Below are 27,888 nucleotides of genomic sequence, written 5' to 3' on the forward strand. Positions count from 1 at the left end.
AGCTCTGCTCAGGGATGTGCAGGTTGCTCCAGGAGGCTGATGGCTTCTCCTGGTGCTGATATAGGAGGGATGGGTCTGGCAATGGCATCTCCAGGGCTGGAGCAGCTGCAGGCTGGTCCTTGCCGGGCTCCTGCCGAGCCATCGCTGATCCCATGTGTAAAGTAAAGGAGTAAAGCTCCTCTCCTTTGTGTGGCACGGGAACCATCCAGCACACAGGGAGCTGCTGCTGAACTGGCTGGGAAGGGCTGTGCCTTCATTCACCTTCCTGCAAAGGCAACGACTAATGAAGACACTTCAGTGTGAAATCAGTGAGGAGATGTAGCTCAGTTATTTTTAACAAAGTGACCTTCATCAAGCTCTTTTTGCTTCATTTTTTTCCAAAATGAAAGCCAAGTCAATCACGAAATGCCAGGGGAAGATGTTAACTCTTTATTAATAAATTGATTTAGAAAGGCTTAGCGAGACAGGATTAATGGATTTGGTGCTCAGGATTGACCGCTGTAATCTTCTAGTGTGAGCTGCTGCAGAGCAAGGCCTGGCCCTCCTGCAGCCCACCAGTGGAGGCAGCTGCAAAAGGGTTTATGTTTTAATCCACACCATGGAGAGTCTCTGACAAGCCCCTCCATCCTGCTCCAACAGTCACAGCGAACACCACGCTCTGCTTCCAGTTTATGTGACTTCCCCTGTGTCAGCTGAAGCTCTTTAAATAGCCTTGAAATGCTGCGTTTCAGAGTATTAACGCCACCCTTCCTCACGACTGCTTTCTTTGACAGTCTAAAAGTAACAATGGGCTTGATTCTGAACTTAGTTACTCCCCAAACCACATGGAATAAATTAATTCCTGCAATGGTTTCAATTTGACATTTGCGTAAGAGAGACCAAACCCTTTGCCACAAAGGTACAAACCAAGCAAATCCACAGGAGAGCACGTCAGCTGTCCACGCTCCTCAGGGCCTGCTGTACTGTGTAGACACTGTCAGCAGCTCGGTATGGAATGGTAGAAGAGAGAGTCAGCCATAAAGTGCTGGTTTGTTTGAGGAACAAGGGAGAAGCTCAATTACCAAAGCGTGTCAAATGTCTGAGCCCAGCTCTGCGCACTGCTTGTCTGATATGTGGTTAGCTAACGACTCTATGATGTCAAGAAGGAGGAGCTGACTCAGGGAGCGCAGATTTGGCAACTTGGAGACCTTCAAGGAAAAGAAAAACAGAACAGAAAACAACAGAAAGAAATTAAAGCCCTCCCCAAATGGCAGCTGATGTGGCATCAGTTCACCCCAGCCACCCCATGTGAAACAGGCAGCTCCTGGGCACTATGAAATCAGAGTCCTGGGCTCTGGCCATGACTTCCTGCACTGAGAACCCAGTTTCAGACTGCTGCATGGAGGGCATGGGATGGAGAACAGCAGAAATGCTGATGCCAGCACTGCCTCTCTGAGAAAGGAGGGTAATTACTGTTTATAGTGACAACTCTCCTGCTAATGGATGCCAGCTAAGCACTCCTGAAAGCAAAGCTGGGCACCAGCACAGCCGTGAACTTTGGAGTCTGTTTCTACTGAGAACGTGACTTAGGACCTGATCTCTTCACCCTGTCAGCTCTTACGGAGAGGCTGTGGTGCTGCTGTGTGTCCATGCTGGTGGTGCTGGCTTTCCTCCTGCAGTCAAGGCAGGTCACTGGAGTACTAGCCAACAGAAACCTTCACCGCATCAACAAGCTTTATGCTCTGAAGCCTGCTCAGAAGCTCAACTGTTACCAAAAAGGAGCTCTACACATTCCTTCCTTCTCCACAACCTCACAGTAATGAGCCAGGAATCCCTCTTTCTAGACTTGTTAACATACATGCCCAGCCTTGAAGGCAGACTCTGCCTAAAAGCCTGACTACTTGCCCAACCAGTACTCACTGATCACCTCACTCTAAGCTTGACTGTGATAAAGAATAAAGATGGCCTAAGCATCTTTTGAAGCCCAGGAAGGAAACGACTGAGATGCTTTCAGAAAGAGCTCAGGACATGTGCTTGAAGTAATAATATCCCCAAAGTAAAGGTCTATGATGACTGGGAGGGAAAGGGACCCCCTTAACATGGAGGGGAAGCCCTGAGGCATGCACTGTGGAGGAACAGATCAGGGTGTCAGTACAAACACTTCAGAACAGCAGTTTTATTGGGCATTTTGCACAATACTGACACACAGGAACCTAAACCCACGTTGCCCAAAGCAGCAAACCTCTGGGCACAGCTCTGCCATTAATGTTCTTACTGGGGGGGAAAGCTCCTTGACAGTCAGCATTGAGAACAGAGTTAATCAAGCTGGAAGAAGAGGAGATGCCAAGGGCCATCCACCCGGCCTGTCCAAGCCTCCATGACCTGCTGGGCTGGCACAGCTAGAACAGATCCCCCTTCAGAGCCTGCAGCTTGCCAAGGAGCCCAGCCACACACGGAGGCACCCAGCACAGGGCCAAAAATCACACACTGAAGCCTCTCAAGCCAAAGAAAAACATTGCATAATGAAGGTTTCTTCATGCACATCTGCTTGACAGGCTTCCAGCCCCAGTCTGAGCAAAACTGTTCTAACAGGCAACAGTTCCAACAGAAAACATTTCCACATACTCTGGTGAGTGGAATACAATTGAGGAACGCCCTTTAGCTCCCATCTCTGCCATGGCGCAACGTTCATTTCCCCCCAGCACGTTCTGCTGAGATTGGTGCCAACCTGTTTGTCTTCCTGGGGCCTCCACAGGAAGCTGAGACCATGAGATCTCAGCTCTCAGGGCCTGGAGCCCCAGGAGATGCCCCAACTGCCTGTAACTCACAATGGGACCGTTCTCCATCCCCTGCTGAAGCTGGGCCACTCTGCAGGAGTCATGAGGCCAGAAGAAAATCCAGCAGATGAAGGCAGGGGCTGTAACCTCATGCTGAGACCCTGTGCTGGGACTGCGATTCCTGGATGCTGGCTCCACTCTCAAAGCTTTTTATGCATTTTCAGCTATTTATGGATGTAAAATGCATTGCACTTGGGCAACTAATTCATAAAGAGCCTGAATAGCTCCCTGTGTATCTTCAGATACAGACTGGACTGAGCAGTGCCCTCCTTCCCCATGGGCAGCAGTGGAGGATTGTGAGTTTAAATACACAAAAGAGAGCGAGCTACCTCAATATTAACTTGGGAATTACTGTTGGTAAGTGCATAGCATCCAGAAATCCCAATTCCTGTGATTTATCAACTGATTTCAATAATGCTGATTCAATAATGTTCTGCCATGAACTGGTGACACGCTGGGAAACTCCCACGGAGGGATCACATCTCAAAGGAACAACTAAATGGTAATACCCTTATTCTCTCAAGTGAGGACAGGAGTATCAGCACATCAGGCTCTTGACCTTCCCTATCACTAATGCATCATCCCACGTTTCAGAACATGGAATACAGAAAGCCCAGCCAGGACATGGTTATTTGCCTTCTGGGCACATGAGAGTGTAGCATCTATGACAGAGAGTACTTCAAGAGAAATATGAACAGCACACTCATGACCGCCAGTGAAAGAGAGATCTGTGCCCTCAATTTATCACAAACTTATCTTGCTATACACATGAGAACCCAACAGTGGCGTGGCACAAAATCATCAGCTGGAACAAGTGGAAATGGAAGCAATTGTGGGTAACTTCTGTTCTGGAAGGTCTTCACATTTCCAGACCCTGCTGTTCCAGTCTGTCATTTGTTTTTGGTGTTTCAACTATGCCTGGCAGAGTTGTCGGGGAGTATCAGCAACACTCAGCCAGCTCTCAGCTGTCTCACATGAGAGAGACTGAAATGGATTCCTCTATTAATGTGTCTTTAACCAATGCAGTGACAGAGGACAGCAGCTCTCAAAAGCCCCAGAGAAGATGCAACCAACCTTGGTGAACTGGTGAACGATGATGTGCAGGCAGTGCCTCTTCATGTCCAGCGCCTGGGTCTTGTCAGCTGCCTCTAAAATCTAGAGCAAAAGCAATGATGTGATCTTCCTTCTACATAGCTCAGAGGTACAGCACACAAACACTGCTCTGACTCAGATGAGGCAATTCCTCTGAGCTAGGGAAACATCTCCAGCTTTCTGAACTACTGAAAACTAAAGTCTTGGATTTAAATGCATTGAGTCCTCAGGAGATAATCAGTAGGAAACTGCAGATCTGTTTCTGAGCCAGGTTCCCTGAAGTGCCTGAGTGAGACTGGCAAGAGCCAAAAGCAGTTAATGCTGGAGTTGATTCTGCTCGTGTTGCAAAGCATTCGGTCTGCCTACCTAGTAGATGGCATTGTAGGCTTTCTTATCCCAGAATATTCTTTGTTAGCTTACACTTCATTGTCAGATCCTCTTAGCATTTACTGAAAAAACAAGATTAATGTCACCTGCACATCACCATTTGCCCTGGTACAAATGTCTACCAAAAAAGGGTTTGGGAGTTGAGTGCAGTGCACATGGTACCTCTTAAAAAGACCCTTAGAAACACTGGTCTACAATGGGGGGATGAGGAACATCCTGTTGGCCAGTTGAGCACTAGTGACACCAAAAGCAGGTAAGAAAACAAAACCCCTGAAGCCTGTGCTCCTGCACATGTCAGCCATGCAGGGCCTCTGGCATTAGAAGGGTTTGTGCCATCTGAGTGAACCTGGCACCAGGGGTACCCAGTTGACCAGACCCTGCCCTGGATCTAAGTCAAACGACTAATGAAAGCTGCTTGGGGACAATTACCTGCAGTACGTTCTCCACCGTGACATTCATTTCTAGGTTCTGCTTACAGTAGGCTTGCAGTCTGTTGTTGGAGAAGCCATAATAGTAAGGTGCAGCAAAGAGGTAGCTATTCATCTCATTAAGGAAACAACCGTAAAGCAACCGTAGCAGAAGTTAAAACACAGCCTTGAGCAGCAATCTTCCCAGGCTCTGCCTGGCAAGCTAGAGCAGAAGGAAGGTGAGCTGCTGTATGAGGCAGACACTTCAATTCCTTTAGATATAAGGATACAGGGAGTCTTCAGGAGGCATGTTTACTTCTCCATAATAAATATATCGAAGCATCGATTCAAATGCTTGCTTGCTGGGAACCATTTCACCTATGGAAATATTCACTTGCCCATCTTCTGGCATGAAGGAACGGAACATGGCTTCAAAGTAACTGGAAAAGGAAGTAACACTGATGTACACATTCTGCAGACAGATGGTTTAACCCGGTATTGTTCAGAGGTTGCTGTTAAGCACTGCAGCTTCCAAAGAAGCAAATTCAGGTGACAACCTGGGCAAAACCACTGCTAAATGATTGGTTTTATATGTCTGCCTGTGAGAGAACTCCAAATATGATCCCCCTGATTTCCATCAGCACTACCCAAAATTTGTCTCTGTTTCTTGAAAATTAGGACACATGGTGCTTTGATTTTTGTCTCATTTGCATAAGACCCAGTAGAGAGCTTAAAGCATTATGAATTTCCTTGGTATCTGCAGGCTCCTAATCATGCAGGGTTGTTTTAATAGCTGTGAAATGCTTCTAGTAAAATAGCACAGTAACTAATACTGAATATTATCTCTGGGACTAGACAAAAAATGTGACAGTATTTGAAACAGCAATTTTACATGAACACTTCATGGTTGCCAGAATGTAAAGGGGCAGGCACACAGAACACACAAGCAAAGGACAGATTCCCTTCACTACCATACTGAGGAGGGAGAACAGTCGCCACCTTCAGAAGGGTGAACTCGCCTCCTCAACAAAGTACAGGAACAATCTAGTCTCTGTTATGCACCATTGTTTCCTGTGCTTATTCATACCCAGTCTTGAATACCAGCAAGGTAGAAAGAGATTCAAACTTCAGGTGATGCAAAATGGACATTCACCATCAGAAGACTCTTTCTGACCTCAGTGGACATTTGGTGCTTTCCACTTCACTGAAACCACCTCTTTGCTTCCCTGTGACTGTACAGATTCTTTGTCTTGCACTGCAGCTTCCTACACATCCTCTAGAGAACCTCTCCAGTTTTAATTTCCTCCAATCCTTCCCTGCTGGGTATCAAATCGAAAATAACCAAACCATTTAACCACTGATGCTTAAAGGCTTATTACAGTTACTGAGCAAAGATGAGTCTTATGCTTTATGTGCATACAAAGTTCCTCCCTGTCTTCTAAAAGAGGTAGCTGCCCCACAGACTGCACAGCACTGCACTTTACACAGCCTCACCTGGAGCGGGCAGCCAGGATGGCTTTATGTGCTGGCCGTGGGTGGCCATCCAAGAGAAGGATGATATCACAGAACTCAGTCCCAGCTCCTTCCAGGTAAGCCTTCATGTCCTGAATTAAAGATGTTCCTGAAAGTTAATGTAATGAGATAGTTAAGAACGAGATAGTTGCAGATGACCAGGTACTATCAAACTAATCCATGGCAAAGCCATAGCTCCAGCCCCTCTTTCCTTTGTTTCTTAGACTAAGCAAACCATTAGCAATGCAAAACCAGCACAAGTAATTAGGTTAAAAAGAAGGTAGGTTACCGATATCAAGTGGCTGATCGGAATGCGTTCGAACAGGAGGTTGCTGCTTTCTTCGTACAATCTCCACTATGAGGGATGAAGAAAGATGCTCAAACTCCTTCATCATTATTACTTGATTAAAATGGGACTCCTTCACCACGAAGTTCAGGCAATGTTCCTTCAAAAAAAACACCAACCCAGTATTAATACCAAATGGATGGTTTGCCCTCTGAAGTCATCCCACAGCATCACATACACACGTGTGAACAACCATAGTTTTCTTACGACCCTCCACATGGGTCCTGGAGCTATCAAGCAGTGACCTCCTCAATAAGGGACCATTTCAGCTCCTACTTGAACAGGAAATTCAGGACAACTCTAAGCCTCTAGAAAAACCTGACTAAGAAATAATAACAAGGAAAAGATTCATTACCTCCCATCTAGCTGCTCCGAAACAGGAACCTCAGGAGATGCTGGAAACCTCACAGAGCTAACTCAGATTAGTTGCTATCTCACCATAATTCCTAATACAATTAGAAACCAGAAGTTAATTAGAAGATTGACGAGGTCTCAACACTCTCCATTAAGAATACAAACAATGTGAAGGATTTCCTTGTGTGGATTTTGCCTTAACTCTCTCTGTAAAGGCTACAACAGTCTGGAAGAGTCTTGTAGGCTCCTGGATGACAAACGTGCTGCCAGAGCAAATCAGCCTGGAGGTATTTACCCTACCCTGACTTTCAGCAAAGCCCTTGACCCACTGCACAGAGAACTGCAGACACATTTTCGTTTCCAGTAGAGTGTTTTTCAGATCAAAGCCATGAAAACAGAATTTAGATCACACCCAGGTGAAAGAGCCTGTTTACAGTGTCTGTATAGAACAGTGGGAACAGAAAACACACTGGTTCCATCCTGCTGCAGTGAGAGTGAATTGATGAAGAGCCAAAGTCACTCTGCCCTCTACATCCTGAAATAGATCCTGAAATCCCTGCAGGGCAGATATGCAAAAGTATCACTTAGTGAAAAAACCTACATAATATTGGTGAGCAAGGGCAGACCAGCCCACCCTAACATACACTCGAGCAACTACAATTATAGGAAAGAATTGAATTTGCAAAAGCCAACAGCTTTTGCAAAACGTTTATTACATAAATTCTCTTTGTTAAACTTCCTTCTCAGTTCCTCTGTATGCAAACTGTGATCACCTTTAGCTGATCCAGCTGAAGCTTGTTGGCATTTTCACACACAATGAGCACGTTCTGCAGATCCACGGATGCTTCAATGTATTGAAGGCAGAGCTGTTCCAGTCGAGAGAGCTTGAAGTTTAAAGCTAGTTTGTATACATCCATAATAAGTAACACATCCTGCACATGCCCTGAAATGACAAGAGATAAAAATGCTGCAGAGCTCAATTTATCTTGACCATCTGGGTTATGATTTTTTAAAACCCTTGAAAGAAAGGGAAGTCTCTAAAACCACTGACAAGCTCCAAAGCCAGCAGCTCCATGTTCCAAAGCACTTGGCTGCTAACAGCCCTGCTGCAGCCCTTGGGTTGGATGCAGTATTAGCAATCAGTGCCCTCATTCTGACGGGCCCTTCTGAAGGTGCTTTGTGCTTGTGCATGCCCAGACCTGAGGCCTGTCTAGAAGAAAGGGCTGAAGTAAGAGAGGGGCAGTGGGGACCCTTGCAGGCTACTGCAATGGGACTACTGGGACACCAACTCAAGGGATAATCCTCCACAGCCTTTGATTTCCTCGCAGGAGATCTGTAGCCATCTGCTGTAACTACTTTTTGCTAGAGAAAAGCCTTCTTGCATGTCACGTGCCTTCCCTGTGTCTAATTGGAAAATCCCATTTGATAAGTATGCTCAATTCTATTAGCTCAGCCTCTGGATGGATCCCCAAGGTGCTGCTCTCTGAACTGAGACGAGCAACTAGAATACAAATGGTCAGGACAGGGCCATTGGAGGATGCCAGCAGAAGGGGATTTGATGGGCTGGGGGAAGGGTAGCAGGCTTCCTGAGAAGCCTGTAACAAAGGGAAGAGCTCAGTATGTCCTTGGTCTGATCCTAAGGGATCAGTGAACTGGCTGAGAGTGGGATCTGGCAATGTCAGCAGACACCAATGAGAAGCTTCTCTCATCCCCATTAATGAGGCTTGCTCTCAAGACAGGCAGGTTTGCACAGAAAGCCTTGGAGCAGCTGCATACAAATCCTGCTTTTCCTGAGAATTACCTTTTAGAGAAAGGAAAGGTTATGGACTGAAGCTTGAGCAAACCTTTCAGGGCTAGGATAGATGTACCTTGCTTTACCTTATTGTGCCTTGTGGCTCCAGCTTCCCCAGCCCTTCCAGCTGGAGTTCCCCCTGGATATCCACTCTGACTCCCACAGCCCAACTCACCCCATCACTCAAGCATGGCCATTAGATTTGCTGTGTGGGAGTGGAGAGATCTCTGGCTATTGCCTCCCAGCCTGCAAGTGTTTGTAACCAGGGGATCTTCAGTGAATGCATCAAATCGATTTTTCCTTTCTTGAGGCATTCTTTCGGATTGGCATTTTGAAAAGATGATAAATCCTCTCTTGCTTTGCTTTTCTGTGCGTGGGCTCAGTTTGCAGCACATCAGAACAATGCCAGAAAAAAGGAATAAGCCAACGAAGGATCCATGCTCCTTGCAGTCAGTGTTCTGCATGTGCAGAACACCACAACACCTTTGGTTTTAGTTCGTGGTTTATTGATCATGTGCAAATGCTTGATCCTACTCTGGGTCAAAGTAACTGTTTCCTGCCCAGCTGTGGCAGGTTCCTAACCCTCTGTCCTACCTTTGCGAGGGTACTTGATTTTATCTGTATACAGGAACTGCATGAGCACCTCGAAGGGCTGCGCCTCAGCCTCTCGGATGGGCACTTCCAGCAGCGGCTGCAGGCGGCACAACTTGACATTCCCACCAATCCCATCCCGCTGACAAGTCGCATGTCCCTCGTCTTCAATGTCTTGCTTTGATTTCTAATGAGATGGAATAAAACATGGCAACAAGGCTGTGTCAGCTCACACGTTACTGTCAAACCAGAGGAAAGAGCCTTCTCATGACTGCATTCTTTAAGATCCAAGATCTCATTATCTTCAAGATGATCTTCCCAAAGACAAGGAATTCATGTCTTAGACTTACTATTCCATATTCAGCAACAAACATGGATCAGAACAAATGTGAGCTCCTGCATAAAGCTCAAAAGCAGGACCTCAAAAAAGGGAGGAATGAATTCATGTTTCTGCCCTCAGCAGGAACAGCATTTCTCCCTGGAGAAGGAAGATGGAAGAGCAGGTTCCACAGACCCCTGCTTTGCAAAGTCAGAGCTCAAAGTGCTGCACAGATGTATTTTAAGTCACTTCATTACTTCCAAGTTTTACTTTGACAACCTTTCCCTCCAGACTTACTCACTGAAGATGGAGGGCTTGGGTTGGCAAAGCAATTAAACTAAGGGGCAATGAGGCACCCATACGTCTTACTGCAGGTTATGTGCTACCAGTTCCTCAAGAGCAGTCAAATATTTGCTGTTAAAAAGCTGTAAGGAACAGACACCAGACCTTCCACTCTGGAGGAAGTCAGGAAATGCTAAGGTAAAGGGAACAGAGCCAGCTCCAAGCCTTAAAGCTGCCTTCCCTCTGATCTGTCTGATCTCACAGGCCACCCCTGAGGATGCGCAGCTTCTGCCCTCCCCAGAGGCAGGAGTATCCCCAGGGATACTCCACAAGATTAGAACCTGACAGTTACGAGGGCTCCAAGGAACCATAGTGCCAAACCCAGACAACAGGATTAACTGTGGCTCCTCCACGTTACGCTCCTCACCCGGCCTGATACACATCCAGCAGCCTGTTAATGCCAATTATCCTCTTTCCTTCCCTTGCTCCAGAGCACCTCAGCATCAGGCTCTGCTCTGGTGCCACAGCTGTCTCAGCAGATACTACCTGTGTTTCCTGACAGCCTTACTTCCAAAACAGGGCAGAATAAGCATCCCCCTGCCACGAGACCGCTTCTCTCTAAGACTCACCTGTTTCAGCCTCTCCCTTGCCTGCATGATCTTCTTCTTCAGCCACTTGCAGCGAGCTGTGACAATCGCAGTGTGCCCTCGGACTCGTTCCTCCTTCTGTCACAGGCAAAGGAAGAAAACACATTCAACTTCTAGACCCAAATCCCACAGTGGTGGTGGCAGATGGCGGAAGTCATGGAAGCCTGGGCTGAGCTCCGGGTTACCATACATTTAGTTGAAGTTAGACTCAAAAGCAGCCTTGCATTTGCTCTGCACATATAGATGAAATCCAACACTCGCTTTCCTTAAAGCCTAATGGCAACCACCATTTGGAAAGACTCTTTGTTATGTTCACTAAGTGGAAGCTGATATGTAGGCTCAGTGTCACAGATATTGCTTCTTATTGTTGCATCTGTGGTTGGGTTTCATTTTCTATTTTACTTCAGTCATTAAAATTGCTCTTGGAATGATCTGCAAAGTACTGACTGCTCCTTCCAGGGAACAGCTGGGACCTCAACTGAGTACAGAGGTCATTAGTACCATTTTCACATTACAGCTCTATATACTACGTATATATTTGGTCTATGAGAAACTTAACATGAGCCAGCTTCACTGTCCACTCACAGACCAGAAAGCCAACTGTATCCTGGGCTGCATCAAAAGAAGCATGACCAGCAGGCCCAAGGAGGTGATCCTGCCCCTCTGCTCTGCTCTCATCAGACCTCACTTGCACCATTGTGTGCAGTTCTGGTGTCATCGACATGAAAAGGACATGAAGTGTTGGAACAAGTTCAGAGGAGGGTCATGAAGATGCTCAGGGGCTGGAGCAGCTCCTGTATGGAGACAGGCTGAGAACACTGGAGCTGTTCAGCCTGGAGAAGAGAAGCTGATGGAGACCTCAGAGCAGCTTCCAGTGTCTGAAGGAGGCTATAGGGATGCTGGGGATGGACCCTTCATCAGGGACTGCAGTGACAGGACAAGGGGTGATGGGTTCAAACTCAAACAGGGGAAGTTTAGATTGGATATAAGGAGGAAGTTCTTTAATGTGAGGGTGCTGAGGCACTGGAATGGGTTGCCCAGGGAAGTTGTGAATGCTCCATCCCTGGCAGTGTTCAAGGCCAGGCTGGACAGAGCCTTGGGTGATATGGTTTAGTGTGAGGTGTCCCTGCCCATGGCAGGGGGGTTGGAACTGTATGATCTTAAGGTCCCTTCCAACCCTAACTCCTCTATGATTCTATGACACTGTGCTGTGACAAACTGTGGTTATGACCCAGTGATCTACAGATCTTCTCAGTTTAAAAGTTTCTCCTTTGCAGCTTTAGAAAGTTATCTGGATGAGTGTAATTTACTAAAGCAGAGACAGCTCCTTCACCAGTGCTGCTGCTCTTCAAACTTCACTCCCAGGGGTTCTGGAACCACCTCTGTACAATCTGCCTTTCCCCAGCACACAATACACAAACCAGAAACCCCCATTGGCACCTCTGCAGTAAAATCTACTCACCTCTCCCAAAACAAACTCCAGGTCACTGAACTGTCTGTTTTCCCACAGCCTTCCGTAGTCTTCATGGAGAGTGCATTTAGGGTAACAGGAAAACTGGGAAAAATAAAACCCCACAGAAGACAGAATTCATTTCACATGGCCCTGCCCAAAAGCACTGCTCCGTGTATGATCAGTGGATTTCCTGATTAACTCAACTTCAAGGTAGTATATAAAGTAGAAAATAACAAGCACCAAACACCTGCAAGGGTTTGCTCTATGGGGAGGGTAATGAAAGATAACACAGAGCAAGATGGAAGAACTGGGTCTTGTCTGAACTGTGAAGGCTGCCTGCAGGAGCCAAAGCAGAAACTGCCACGTCTGGAGACAGAGGAGTCACACAGAACTGGTGGGGATGGTTGAGCAGGTTGAGCAGTGACCTGGCAGTAGGTTACCTGGAACCTGTACATCTCTCCACTCCTGATGTTATTGTCCACCGTGCCGCCAAAGATGTACATAGCATCCGAGATAACAGCTGCTGCATGGAAGAGTCTCCCACTGGGTAACTGGGGAAAGAAAAGGACAAAATAGGGGAGGGAATAAATAAAAGCCTCTTTTTTTTTCTCCACACACACAAAAAAAAGAACCTGCAACAGATCAATAGTGAGAAGGGAAAATCAACATGGACCAAAGTGACACAAACGCTTGCATCCTAAGATTGACATATATTACCTTTTAGGATTGTTTCCTAGTGTACCTGGAACATACTTGCACTCACATTTAAAAACACCTATTCATGGCACCTTGTAATCAGAATGGTACATACACAGGACTCTCCATATCACTGTAGGTACAAAATACATCATTTTTAAACCCAGACTCAACGCTAAGCGTTGCATAGGAAAATACACCCCAATTCTAGAAATAAAGGGATTCTGTAAATCACTGTGCAAACCCAGAGCTTATTCCAAATCCTGTTGAGAGCTTGAATGGTGAATGATCATCTAACTCAGCAGGATGCTCAATTGGAGGCCTGTAAGCACTCGCCTTGCCTCAGCTCGCTGCGGCTCACCCATCTGGCCAACGAGCCCCTCCAGCAGTGCCAAGTCATGCACAGAGCCCAGTGTTGGAGACGTTTCCAGAGCTGGCACCACAGAGCCAATCCTATCTCCATCACGCCAGGTCCACAGAGCATAAAGCCACCCCAGGCTGCAGGAAGCCCCAGCTATTTATAGAACCGAGGGATCACACCATTCCATGCAACACACACTTCACCTTGGAACTGTAAAACGAGATGATTTCTGAAGCAGGAAGGAGTCACTGCAAGTCAAAGCTGCAATGACCCTCCTGCATGGGACAGAGCTCATCGTTTTTACCCGTTTCTTCTGAGGTTACCCAAAGGTAGCTCATCACATTAGCCCACCTCACTGAGATAATCTTACATCAAGTCCTCCAGTGGTGATAGGAACTACCTTCCCCCTAGCCCAGTTTGATCAGGCTTGTTTTGTCTTCCAGGCAGCAAAATCTCATTAAATCACCGCCTACGAAATCAAAAGCCCTCTGGTAGAAGAAATCTTCTCTTCTTGTACATATTTATAGACACCACTCGAGTAAGCTCAGACACGAAACAAGATTATGTTTATCTGCAGAGCCACATTTTCCAGGAAGCCATGCTGACTGGCATTTCTCATTACCACCGACCTACCCCTCTCACCACAGCATCACACAACGGCCCCATTTAGCTCATTACTCACCGGATTTTCCATGAGTTTCTCTTTTCTTCAGACTACAGCTTTTCAGGACACAACCCCCCTGCAGCAGCCAGGACCTGCTTGCTTTTCTGCCTCAGATGTACCAACCCACAGACTGGGTCACCTCAAAGGCCTGTGGAACAAGCCATCCAGATTCCTCTGGATAAACAAGGAACCTTCTGTCTCCAGCAAACTTCATGGATACTTTAGCAAAGACACTTTAAAGTTGGTGCTAATAAGTACTGTAATAGGAAGATTATGGAATCATATTGATCTATCACATTCCATAGCTCTCCAAAAGAGAATGAGATCATAGAATCATAAGAATTGCTTAGGTGGGAAGGGACCTTAGAGCTCATCCAGGTCCAGCCCCTTCCATTAGGTCGCTCCAAGCTCCATCCAACCCAGAGGTGCATTTCCACACAACCAGAAGGGCTGATATCAGCTGTATTATACACATCCTTTTAGAACTAACTCCCCAACCAAAAACAAACCAAAAAAGAACTATTCTACTGGAAATCAAATGCAGCCACCCAGTTTGTCATTACTGAAGGCTCTTTTCAAGCTGGAGTCCTTGCTTTCCAAAGCAGATCTCACCAGTCACCTCTGCTTCCCTTTCAGTTCACCCTCCCCCACTGCTGCCTTGCTTCGAGCCATCACCTTCAAAATCAAAGTATTTCAGAAGGGGGTTTGTATCTCTTTGCATTTCTTGTGCTCAGACTCACTCCGTATCCTGTCTAGACAGCACAAACCGAGTTTTGTGATGCTCCTCTGGGTTCGGATTTGACTTACAAAGCTGTGCATTAAGTGTTGCTGCTTCTGTGTCAGAGCACCAGCAATCATTCAAATAGTGGAGATTACAGCCCTGAGCACGACCTCTGGGGCTGATTCCACATACCTGAAAATAAACCTAGTTCAACCTGTGTAAACCCTTTCACTTGATTTAAATTCTGCCCTTCCCAGGAATACATTCAGCTTCACTTAATAATAAATGAAGTCGAATCAATGCAAAAGGAAAATGAAATCAAAAGAACAGCTTCCATCGAGGGTCAATACTAGTTTTCTATGCGCAACTTAGAACTTGCATGTGTAGAGTCAAGGCTTAAATGATTCTTAGATTGCAGTTCAAGCTGAAACAGCTCCAGATATATTTCAAGGAGAGAAGAGTGGAGGAGGAAAAGCATTTGCAAGGCTGGAATTCACTTCTCCCTCCTGGAATACATTGGATTTGCATTTCTGAAGCCTTCACTTCCAAGTGTTTCTTTATTTACCTCGGAGTCTGCTGTAGGTGGATGTTTAACTGCTGTTATGCTGAAATCTAAACCAAATACCACTGTGACTGAGCAATCCAACACATCAGTTGTATAGTTTTCTTGTGGTTTGTGCAATGACTGAGGTATACAGCAGTTAAAATCCTATGTGCTAATTGCTTCGTTTCTGCCCTCTTCCACCCATAGCTCTTCATGAGAAGCTGAAGGGTTTGCTTCTGGCAGGTGGGAAGAATGCAGATGCTGAACAGAGATGGGTTAGGGTTAGGAGGCAGGATGCTCAGCTATTCCCACAGCCTGAGACCACCTTCCCACCTCATGGCTTGATTTGATGGTCACAATGCGACAACCTGCTCTCTGTGTCAAGGCTGACAACGCATGAGGAAGGTGATGCGGTAAAACCTTTGCTACGGCTGACAGATCACACACAGTGTCAGGGCACCATGTACAGACACCGTGTGCTGTTTTCAACTCGTGCTGTTTCAGTGGGTGTCTTCTATGTCCTACTCAGCCCTCAAAGCATTTCCAACTTGTTTTCAGTGCTTCCTCAGACTGAACATTCAGCACTATGTGCAATACTAGGAAACAGGTAAAACCAAATCCACAGCACTTGTTCCAGGGCTCTTCCTTCTCATTCTCTCAGCTTCTCCAAACCCTTCTTATGTTTACAGAATAAACTGTGTAAATTTTACCTCTCCTCACACTCAGATATGAATGAGGAGGTAGGAAGGAAGCTGGTTGTGGTACCTCAAAGGCAGTAAAGATGTGCTCAGATCTCTTTCACAATCTAGGAACATCGATGAGCCTCCCTGGCTTCCAACGCCATTAAAATCTCTAAGCCAAAATGACATAGAAATACCTAAAGCCATCAACAAACCAATGTGGTGAACCAACATAAACTAAAAGGTGAAAACACTGGCACAAGGTGCCCAGAGGAGCTGTGGCTGCCCCATCCCTGGCAGTGCTCAAGGCCAGGTTGGACACAGGGGCTTGGAGCAGCTGCTCCAGTGGAAGGTGTCCCTGCCTGTGGCAGGGGATTGGAGCTGGATGAGCTTTAAGGTCTCTTCCAACACAAACCAGGCTGGGATTCTATGAAACAAACATCTATTTTTCTTCTGGAACTGGAGGAAACCATAAACTACAACATGTTCAAATGATACGTCACTTCTGGTAGCTGTTGATACTCAAGGATGCTTCTACGCTATCATACCAGGCAACAGCACGAAACTCTCCTAACAGATGGGCAGACAGAGCTTTGGATAGTCTTTAAGTTCAAGGAGGTTTAAGGATTTAGAATGTTTTCACACACTGGGTGCAGAAAATCTATCTGCTTTTCAGACAATCAGAGCTGCCTGTCTGGAGTAGCTGACATGCTGGAGGCTGCTATTCAAAAGGACTTATCTAGGCTGGAAACATGGGCTGATGGGCACCTAATGATGTTCTGTCAACTCCTGCCTCTGCTCTGAGCATGAGGTTAGACCAGAAACCTCTGAAGTCCCTTCCAGCCTCCTGCTTTGGTGATCCTAAGACTTCCTCCTGTTTGATAACGTACTCCAGGTGTGGAAGCCCAGCTCAGCTCTTGTTACGATGGAATTTTATGTCTAATATGGAAATTCAGCCTTTCCTTTCCCCCTCTTATTTTCCATACAAGAAGAAAGGGAATTAAAAGTCTATCACAGACACCTGGAAAGGACCTGGCCAAAGGCTATTTCCATTCCTCTGCCCCAGTCAGGGCCAACAATACCTATTTCATTCCTGAGAGACATTCACTGAGGCTATTCCTAAAGACTTCCAGTGGTAGAGATTCTTCGAACCTCTCATGGAGTCTTTAACTCTGCACTACTGCTGGCAAGTCATAGAATCAAGTCAACAGTGTAAAGCAAAGGATCACCTCAGTAAGCACCACCTCCTCGTGTGAAGCACTTAACACAGAACAGGGATTTGCCATAGATCATGGCAGGGAATAGAAAGTTGAAGACCATGATGCAGAAACCTACAAAACAGGATAAATCATGAGATACAAGAGCAAAGTCATAATAACAAAAGCTTGTTGCAGTATCTGCTCTTCAGGGGATTTTGCAGTTCTGGTTATGGTAAGTACTAAGGGATGGGGCAGTTGGCATCATTTGATACTCTGCTCTACACCAAGGATGAGATTTTTCCATTTAATACTCACTGGAGAACACAACCTGGGAACAGGGACATTGATTCTTTAACAATGACATTCAAATGTGTGCTGTTGTAACTGCAAAGGTCAGAATGAGAGCCAACCTGTAACTTATTTACAGCTGTAATAACAGTAAACACTCTTTCCCTTAACACAACTTCAATCTATCAGTTGGAGACTGAAATAGTAGTGTTCATGTACAATGCATTAGAGAGAATGTGGCAGTTTAAAGTATGGCTAAATCCAATGGATGTGTCTCAAGAGAACATATACCGAAAACTAACAACAGATGACAAAAACCAAGTGACCAGCATTTGCTTCTTTGTGGCACCATGGTGTGTTTTCCAAAATCAAATTCCCATAATAGTACTTTTGGGATCTTAATCTGACTTCCTGCATAAACCATCCTACAAGAGATCCTTGAATCATACTGAAATGGAGCCTTTCTTGTAGGAGAACTTTCATTCTAGGAAATACCAAACCTGGTTGAGACACAGTGAAAAATTTACCCAAAGGCTCTGAGAAAACATCCCAAGGAATCACCACCCTCGTTCCTCACAATCTATGAGCTTTCATTTCCTTTTCTTTTCCAGGTTGGAGTATTTCTAGTGTCAACTTGAAGCCACTGGACCTTGCCTTATCCTTTCCCAACAAGATGAAACAGCCTCTGGTGCCCAGAGACTCCGTTTCACTGCTGGCCACTGGGTTTCCCAACCTTCAATCATTCACACATTTCTTCTCTGAATAACCTTGATTTGTGAACACAACATTGGTCAGGAAGATCTACCTAATAAACATGGAGGTAACAGTTATGTTACTAAATGATACTACACTCTCTTGGCTTCTGGAGCCAAGGATATCAGCAGCACTTCCAGCCATTTTACATTACAGGGACCTTGCCTCAGCTACCCACAATGACTAAAGGTTTTAAGTCATTGTTTCCAGGGGTACTGTAAAGGTAAACTATTAAGCACAGACCACACACCCTGTTCTCAGCTATTCTGCTTTACACACACATGAAATACATATTGTTTCTGTCCAGCTTAAGAACCACCACTCTGAGTGGCCCGTTATTGTAATCACGAATTGGCAAAACCCTGGGCAATGAGCAGGCAGCAGGGGAAAGCTGTGACTTGCTTTTCTTTCAAGGCCATTGACAAAAGTATCTAGTGGAGCAATGACAAGAACCAGTCTCTAAACTACTTAGGCAGAATAACTCAGATTTCCTATCTTCCAGTTACCCAACTTTATACCCATTTAACATGAGTCATACTAATGCTGCTTTCTTCTGAGCTACATAAGTGTATTCCTTCTGCTATCACCCACATAAGCCCACATTCTGCTTTCTTTGGGGGAGAACTCTGTAAAAGCACATAATGAACATCCCTCAGGAAGGAGGTGAACAGAGAGTTGACAAACAGAAACCACTCTGCACAACAACCTTGACTCTGATAACGAGGTTTTCACCAACTCCAGCATTTCCAAGCAGTGCCTCTCACCACAACCTGAACCCATCACTGGTATGGAGAGCCTGAAGGTTGTGCAAAAGACTTTCTGAAAAGGATGCAAGTCTCAGCACTACCTATTGCTTAGAAACAGCAGCTTTCTCTTTGGACTGCGACATGCTACATTCTATCTCTCCTAGCAGAACATGAGACCCTGACAGCTACACTCACCACATTTGACAGCAGATCTCATTAGGGGCCTCACTGCAGGAATTCAGGGGTTTGTTCACATAATAACATGCTTCTTTTGCCTGAGGATATCTCAACGGGTGTAACTGATCTCTGCACAGGGAGACTGTGGCAGACTCATCCACAGTGGGATGAGTAAGTCCTTTTAATCTCTCTTAGCTGCCCACAAACCACGTCACTGTAATCCATGTGAAAAACTCCAGAAGTGTAGCTCACAGTTAAGACAGAGAAGGTTACCAAGGCATTTACCTCCCTTTTTGCTTATTAAAAGACAACTAAGGAGCTCTCAAAGTCAGAAATTCATATTGCTCTTGGCTTTGAAAGGCTGCTCACTAGAACCTGCACTGGGAGATGGTGGGAATCCACCTGGATTCATGGACACTGTCACTGTCCCAGACACTGAACTTCAGAAAGCACTGCAAGGAAGAATTCTCTTCCTCCTCCTGTGGCACCTTCTGTAAGGCAGTGGCTGTTTCTAAACATCTCTTCTGATTCTGTGGGGCTGTGTCCACAAATGGATGTGAAATCCCCTCCCAGGCCTTCAGCTCCTCTGTCATTCCCTGCAAAACACTCCTCTACTGTAGCACAAACTATGGGTGCTGTGTGCACACCTCTGCCCATCTGCTAGGGAGCAACTGGGCAAGATGGGGCATTTTCCCCCTTTCTGCCTGCTGGTATTTGATGCTGTTCCAATCTTCTTCAGAAAGCCAAGGAGTTCAACAGGAAAACTTGAGGGCAATGAAAAAAAATGTATTTCAATTACCTTTAAATCCTCTGCTAGCCCTGTGTAAAGGAAAACCAGCACCTCAGGAAGCTCTGGCACTGTTGTATAGGCAGGCACGGACTCAGATGTGATACTCCTCTGCCTGCCTTAGAAAAGCAGAACAACCCCCAACTGTGAAGATCGTCTAACAGTAAAGATGGAGAACAGCTCTGTAAAATACACTATGTACATATATTATAGCACCAAGGCTATATGGTGTATGAGGACTGCAACTGTGCAGATCAGAAAGCACGCTTGACATTCAGTTTGGAGACATCCTAAAAGCACAAAATAGAAGTTCCTTGTTTACTTGTGGAGCACTGACCTGGTTCACTTTAGCTCTCCCTTTTCTACTTATTAAGCCATTTTCCTATCCTCCACACGAGGCACCATCAACAATCCTGAGGGACCTGGGCAGAGAAGAGGACCTAGAACAGGCTCATTGCCATATCTGTTTCTAGGTTTTGTTCTGTTTACCCAAACTGCAGCCTATGCTGGACTCTTGCAGTGCACCCACAGCACCTGAGACTTGACTGCAGCCTAGTTCAGGCAATACTCACCTCCTCCAGGTGTAACCTCATCTCTGTGGTTCTCCATACAGCACACAGACATCTATTTCTTCCCATGGATCAGCTAACACACACTAAACCCACTGTTACATCAGCTGAAGTGTTTCTACATGGCTTAAGTAAAAATCTATTAAAACTAACAAATGCAACCAACATAACCATTCTAAATCCAGGAGATACAGGTATTAGTACAGGTTTCTTCTCATCTGGGGTGCTCACTTGGCCCTTGGTGGTTACTGCCTCTTTATGCTCATGTAAAGAACCCAGGTGTTTTAATTTATATATCTTATTAATGCAACTCTGGTCAAAAAAGCCATGTCTGAGTCTCCCTGTGATGCCTATCATTATTTTACAGTCATACCTTCATAAGAAAACACTTCACACTTGACCTAAAAGAGAAATGGTACTCTGTGTAATTACAGAATTTCTAAGGCATTACACACAGAGGCATTATTCCAGTGGAACAATCAAAACCTCATCTCGTTTGGAATTCTGCTTCAACAGCATCACACAGCCAACCACAGAACCACTGGTCCACACAGTGAATTCATTACTAAGCTCAGTCAAATAATGATTGACTCAACAATTACAAGTGTTTGATGGGATTTCTTTAAACAGTACTAAGCAAAGTTTTCAATGTGTCAACACTGACTCATCTCTAAAGACTGCTGCCCACAGTATTTCAGCTGCTCAGTCACTGGTGGAAAGGAGCTAAAAGTCGGTGTCTTTGTCAAAAACACATCCTTGGCCTGACAGCAAAAAATGGGCCAAGCATAAAAGGAAACACCAAGAGCTGAAGGTTTTACCTCACTGTCTGGGCTGGGCTGGATGACTTCCCAGGTCTGGGAGTCCACATCATAGCAGTGAAGCTCGTTGGGCAGCGTGTTATCTGCAGCACCACCAAACACATAGAGATGCCGGTCGAACGCAACCATTGTGTGGCCGTATCGTCGTTGTGGAGGAGGAGGGGAGCCTCGAAGCAAGTGCTCGGTGGGAATCCGGGTCCAACTGTAATTGTAAGGATAAAGGAGCTCCATTATGATACTTCCAGAACGTGCAGGAGGACGGGCAACAACTCATCCCGATCTCCCTTAGATCCGTGTTGATGAATGTCTAACTGAAAATGTGGTAAAGCCAATGTGGTTCCCTCACCCAGATGTAAATCCCAGCAGCTCAAAGACCACAACTTGGCAAGGAATACATGACCTATTATCCACTTTAAAAGCTAAACCTTCTAAGTAAAGGGCACCATTCCAATACCATACCCCATTTTGATAGGGCATTGCTTATTCATTACAGTAGCATGATTTCAGCCAAGGTCTGGAGGCCATCAGCTATTGTTTCAGTTGTGGTTCCACTTCAGCCAGCAACCAGGCTGACAGAAAAGACCATAGAACAACTTTCAGGAAGGCAATATTTGGCATCCCATTCTGAATACACAACTCACATTGACTGTTTAAAGTGAATCTGCTGAATTTCTGTTCATCTGCTGAAAACAACCAATCTGATGCACATGGCAAACAGCAAAGTCTCATTAACATGGTCCATACCTTACCTCCACTTCCTCACCATGAGATGCAGTACTCTTTCTCAGTACCCTTAAGGCTGTGCATTTCTCAACTCAAGTAGTAAAAGATGATGTGAATTTTGTACAATTTAACTGTCTACACTTACATCTTTTCCTTGAACTCAAACTGAAAGAGATTGTTGGTAATCTTTGCTCCGCTCTGGCCTGAGAAAACAAACATCTTGTCTTTGCAAACAGCCACAGGAAAGTTACAGCACGAAGGAGGAATTTCACCACTTTGTTCAATCTGAAAGACAATGAAGTTCACAGTGAAGAAGGTGTTACTGTGGTGCACCACTGCATGTGCTGAGGATGCTGCAGCACCATGCCACTCAGCACACCCCACGGCAGCAACATGTACAGGCAACTGAGCCCAGGTGAGCAACTAATACTGAGCTTAGTCTGCACAGACTGATTTTACTATGAATAAGAAGGATGGGAGGCTGTGTTTCTAGAGCCCCAGTGCTCTCAGGATCAGGCATCTTGACAGCCAGCAAAGCTCCCAGTGGTTACAGTGGGAAATGCAGTCCCTTTCTACAGGGGGCATGGCCAGTTCATATTCACATTCCCAAGCAAAAAGCAAAGTTCGTGTACACTTGGCTTTCCAAATGCACAAACACAATCATGTTGAAGGCTTTCTGCTCACCTGTGTGACAACACGTTCTGCACAGAGCAGTGCTGTCCAGCACAGGGCTTTTAAATAACTGCATATGAAAACCAAAGAAGAAATCCCATGTGTGAACTGCAACTAAAGCTTCTTACCTCTTCCCAGCAAGTTAGCTCTCTATCCTGGAGGCCAATTGTCCACATATCATTTAACCTATGTTGTAATACAAAAATGCTTTATTTAGAAACAGGTTTGGGTTGTTTTACAGTAATTTTTAGTTTCTACTTCCACTGCCAGGAAAAAAACTATTCAAATCTTTTTCTCCTATACCTACATTTAACACCACCACCCCAGGCCTGCTTCAGCATCTTTCTGGTTCCAAGTGTTCTACAGTTACACACAGCAATTCTGCCTGGAGCTTAAGGATCTGAGCTATTCACTCTTCAGGATTCAGGGGTATTTACAGAAATACCCCTTATTAGCCTGCTACCTTCTACCTCCCCCTACTAACCCCTAGGATGGACCACAGCAGTGATTTGTACGGCTGAATCCCACCTTCACTGCAGAGAGGAGAATGGAGCAGGCAACCTGACACATCACTGGCTGTTACCTTTTATACCTGACTATGCTTTTCCCAGGATAAGTTACTCACAGTAACTACAGATGATTCCTTTTGTCCTAATATGCCTGAGGCTCCTGTTCCACAAAAAAGCCATTTTTTTAACGTGATTAGATGCATTTAACATAAATTAGACAGCTCCTCTCACCCAATCCCTCCTCCCAGCTAGTCAAGGTCCTGAGGGAACTCCCTAAGCTGGAACCGAGCAGCTCCACACAGTCATCTTTCATCTTCCTCCATCATCATGCATCTTTCTCCAATTCCTCCTCCAGAAATGAAGAAAAATGCTCATTTGCCAAATTTCAAAGATCTTTTAGCATCTTTACAACCAAGGCAAGGATGGCACATTACACATCCACAGTCTGAGTCACCAGGTGTCTAGGTTTTAAACACATACTGACTTGAATTTGGTGAAGTGCAGAAATGTGATGCTCAACAACAGGCAAAGCTTTCGCAGAGCTCCAGTTATGGGCTTAAATCACTTGGGGTATGAAAACACCTCTACAGAGGTGAACAGTGAGGGACCAGGATTTTAGAGAAGCACCCCAGAGTGATCCCAGCACGTACCGTGCGTTGCCATCGTATCCTGCAAAGATCCACAGCTTGTCACTGTACACTGTTGCACCATGAGCTGATCTGGCAACAGGCAACCTGCAGTTCAGGAAAGCAATTGAAACATTCTTAGATCGCCCACAGAGGTGGTGTAAGGATCTCGGTGAGGGCTAAAATGCACAAGTATGAAGCATAAAGTACCCTATGCAAAATGGCTTCAAGGATTGAGATCAAGAGGGCTCCCGAGATGCAAACCCCCCAAGAAAAGAGCAAATTTAGATTACTTCTTCCCCAATCTTTGTGGCTTTTACTAAATCAGCCAAGAAGCATTTAAACAAAACTGCAATGCCACAAGGCCATCAGCTTGCATGGGGCCATTTGTGCAGTACCCACACTTGTAACCATGGTGAAAGACAAGGACATGGGAGTTTGGAATACAGGGGTAAGACTTGCTCTCCAGAACATCAGAAGTCGCTAGAACAAGCAGAAAGAGAATTTACTGATGTGGTCTAAATGTGCACAAACTCAGCTCTGCGAAGTAACATGCTGCTAGGTCTGATTTTGCCTTAGAAGCCTGGATCTCAGGAACCTATGTTCAACAGATCCAAACATACATCATCAACTCATTCATCTGCTTTTCAAAGCACTTGTGTGCACACACACCACAAGTTTGTGCATCTCCAAGCGCTCCAGAAAGTCCAATTTTAGTCTGAAAAGAAGGTGCAGATTTAACTACAAATAAGCTCCAAAGTGGTTTCTGATACAACTAAATTGAAATAGGTTTTGGTCACATTTTCAATATAGTCCACTCTGGAATGGAGGCCAGGTAAAAACCCCCATTTTCAGAACACCTGAATCAAGCAAGAAGAGCAGAAATCATCCCACAGCCTTAACAGCAGCACCGGCACCAGCTGTGCCTTTGTCTGCGGAGTTAAGCACAAGGCCCCCTGTAGAGGGGGGCAGTGATGCCAGCTCCTTACCTCCCTTCAGTCTTCCACTCAGTCCACTGCCCAGTTGCAAACTTGTATTCAAAGAGATCGTTTTTATTCTTCAGGTTGGAATTGGAATAAATGTCTCCAGTGTAGCCACCTGGGCAACAACAATTCCATTGGGCTCAACTGCAGTCAAGCACGCACACTTCCAGTTGTTATATTAGAAGAAAACTGAAGTTTAGTTCATACAAAGGGAGGTATTTAGCTAATGGACTGCTACAGGTGGGAAACTCCTCCTCCACTCCTACCCCTAAAGAAACACTGTGGGAATGAATTTTAGGTCTTTAACAAAACAGGAGTGTTAGGAAGCTGAAGTTGGAATCAGTGTTAGACATGGAAAACAGTGGATTTGCTCCAGAGAGCTTCTGACACTGCCAAACAATATGTCATAAAAATATTCCTAAAAAATTGTGTGCATGTATCCCACAAAGCAACTGTATCCTGGGCTGCATCCAAAGGAGTGTGACCAGCAGGTTGAAGGAGGGGATCCTGCGCCTCTACTCTGCTCTCGTGAGACCTCACTTGCAGCATTGTGTGCAGTTCTGGTGTCCTCGACACGAAAAGGACATGGAACTGTTGGAACAAGTCCAGAGGAGGCCACGAGGATGATCAGGGGCTGAAGCATCTCCTGTATGGAGACAGGCTGAGAAAGTTGGGGCTGTTCAGCCTGGAGAACAGAAGCTGCGTGGAGACCTCAGAGCAGCTTCCAGTGTCTGAAGGGGGCCTATAGGGATGCTGGGGAGGGACTCTTCATTAGGGACTGTAGTGACAGGACAAGGGTTAAAACTTACACAGAGAAAGTTTAGACTGAATAGAAGGAAGAAATCCTTTCCTGTGAGGGTGGTGAGGCACTGGAATGGGTTGCCCAGGGAGGTTGTGAATGCTCCATCCCTGGCAGTGTTCAAGGCCAGGTTGGACAGAGCCTTGGGTGCCATGGTTTACTGTGAGTTGTCCCTGCCCATGGCAGGGGGTTGGAACGGGATGATCTTAAGGTCCTTTCCAGCCCTAACTATTCTATGATATCTCATTCTTTCTTCCAAACATCACTACCAGTGCATTTACCATCCCAAGCAGACACCACTGTAACCAGCCGCTGCCTTACCGAACACGAACATGCTGCTCCCATAGACCACAGCCGAATGGTGATACCGTGGCGCTGGCGGCGTCCCCGTGGTGAATGCCCTGCACAATGGGAGAACAGCAGCAATCAAACACCCTCATTGTGCTTCAGGGGCTCCCAGCTCTTTGCAGCCTCAAACAAGAAACAAGTGCTTCGGGTTTTCCTGCTGTTCCTGCAGGGTTTCACTGGCTTCGGTTTCTTAATTCAACTGCCTTAGATTTTATGCCAGACGGAGCACTGTGAGCATGGTACAAACACCACACTGCTGATATCTGTGTGGCACAGACAGCAAGTGATGCATAAGCGAGATGACAGAGCCTGCACAGGCCAGAGCGAAGATAAGGCATCAGCGAGCCCCAGCGGCACATGCCCTGCCCCAAGTGGCCGCCGCACCTCAGTCCCTTTGCCCCTGCACCCTTCCAGCACCCCATAGGGTGTGCGGGCAGTGACAACCCCCGCAGCCCGCAGGCAGCCCTGCTGACAGCTCAGCCCCGCAGCTCCGGCCAGGCCCGAGGCCCGAAGCGGCCACCGCTCAGCCCCGGGCTGCTGCGCACCTGCACCAGGAGCAGTCCTTCACGTCGAAGCGCAGCAGGTCGTTCAGCATCGTCTTCCTGCGCGGGGGAACGAGAGCAGCGGCTGAGCCGGGCGGCGGGGCCGGGGAACGGCAGCCCCGCTCCCCTCAGCCCCGGGCCCACCGCGGCCTCACCCGTTGTCGCCGCCGAAGACGTAGATGGCGTCCCGGTAGGCCACCACAGTGTGCTTGCTGCGCCTGCGGAAGGCAGAGAGCGGGGTCAGCAGCCGCCGGGACCCCCCCATACCCTCACCCCGACCCCGCTCCGCCGCTCACCGGGCCCCCACGAACTCGTCGCAGGGCGGCAGGCGGCGCCAGCGGTGCACGGTCTCGAAGGGCCCGAAGTTGAGGGTGAGGTACTCGACGCTGTCGGAGCAGCTGTGGTCGAAGTCCACGCTCGGAGCCACCTTGGAGCGCCCCGAGCCGCCCGCCGGGGCTCCGGCCGCCGCCATGGCGAGCCCCAGCCACCACAGGGACACCGGGGGACTACAGCTCCCGGCGTGCACCGCGGCGGCCCCGCGCGGACTACAGCTCCCAGCATGCACCGCCAGGAGGGGAGACACCCAGCGCGCTACTGTGGCCGGAGGGTCGCGAGTTCGAGTCCCGGGCGTGGCGTGTGACCAAGGCTGTGCCTGAGTCCCACCTTCAGCTTTAATATAGATAGCAGGGAGATTGTACATCCTAACACGCTTCCTGATTAGACACCTCAACAGGGCACAAGTAAGAAGTGCTCTGCACCTCAAAACCACACCATAGACCCATCTCCATTGAGTCCAGCGTGTTTCAGGCCGAGAAACGACCTTGGCACTGGGCAGGTTTGTTGCAGCAAACTGAGAGCCCTTCAGCAAACACAGTTCGTGTTCGAAGACACATCACAGAGCACACAGTTCTGTTAGGAAGGAGGAGTCAGGGAGCACAAAGGCAAAGGAGTTATATCAATGAGCACAGGCTGCATTTGAGTTGATCCTGCGGGAGGGACAAGTGTGAGTCTCCAAAGACACAGATCCCAGACGGGTTTGGGTTGGAAGGGACCTTAAAACTCATCCAATGCCAAACCCCTGCCATTGGCAGGGACACCTTCCACTAGAGCAGGATGCTCAAAGCCCCATCCAACCTTTCCCTTTTCACCACAGCTACACTCCTGCAAACACCACCAACACCAGCAAATCAAAACAGTTTCTACCCAACACACTGACAAGCTCCCACAGGAACTCTACAAGGCACTGGCCCATCTACTGTTTTGGATCCTGCAATGGCAAAGAAATCCTTGGATTTCTCCATTCACATTATCAGCAGGAGGAACATTATCAGCAATAAGAGGTCAGTCTGGTTTTTCATGGTCTTGTTTAAACCCACCATCTGACTCCACCAAAGCACCATCAAGGCATATGGCAGTTGCCCCCACCAGAAGCACACGGACCCCATCAGCCCATCTCCTCCAGGCCTGAACTGACACCGAGGTGCTTCCACGTGCTTGGCATTCACTTACCTCAAGGAATGGATGACTGGGTTTGAGCCTTGCTGCGAACACATGGGGCAAAACCCATGGTCCTGCCTCTTTCCCAGGGCTGGAACTGGTTCCTCCCTGCAGAGCTATCGGGATACACCACCTCCTCCTAGCTGGGTTTCCCCACTGTGTAGTTTTCAGTGAAAGCTGAGTCACAC

General features: G+C 46.8%; 1 protein-coding gene across 2 annotated transcripts; it reads right to left on the reverse strand.

Annotated features, from left to right (window-relative positions):
• Positions 1–406: 406 nt before the first annotated feature.
• LZTR1 (leucine zipper like post translational regulator 1) lies at positions 407–27,842 on the reverse strand. 2 transcript variants are annotated; one of them, XM_034069882.1, is made up of 20 exons: positions 26,500–26,710; positions 26,359–26,421; positions 26,207–26,263; positions 25,635–25,714; positions 24,521–24,629; positions 23,556–23,639; positions 22,525–22,582; positions 21,870–22,009; positions 21,002–21,203; positions 12,439–12,549; positions 12,008–12,100; positions 10,528–10,623; positions 9,301–9,484; positions 7,688–7,857; positions 6,504–6,660; positions 6,197–6,323; positions 4,993–5,142; positions 4,725–4,830; positions 3,891–3,971; positions 407–1,187 (listed from the first exon to the last, which is right to left on the reverse strand). In XM_034069882.1, exons 1-20 carry the CDS (start codon positions 26,673–26,675, stop codon positions 1,071–1,073), a joined length of 2,361 nt encoding a protein of 786 aa, XP_033925773.1. In that variant the 5' UTR covers positions 26,676–26,710; the 3' UTR covers positions 407–1,070. The 2 variants fall into 2 exon arrangements, with proteins under 2 accessions (XP_033925773.1, XP_030910626.1); XM_031054766.2 differs by lacking the exon at positions 26,500–26,710 and adding an exon at positions 27,713–27,842 and having other exon boundaries at positions 846–1,187.
• Between the last annotated feature and the right edge of the window lie 46 nt (positions 27,843–27,888).

Source organism: Melopsittacus undulatus, chromosome 16 (genome assembly GCF_012275295.1).
Source record: "Melopsittacus undulatus isolate bMelUnd1 chromosome 16, bMelUnd1.mat.Z, whole genome shotgun sequence".
In the NCBI taxonomy this organism is placed as follows: domain Eukaryota; kingdom Metazoa; phylum Chordata; class Aves; order Psittaciformes; family Psittaculidae; genus Melopsittacus; species Melopsittacus undulatus.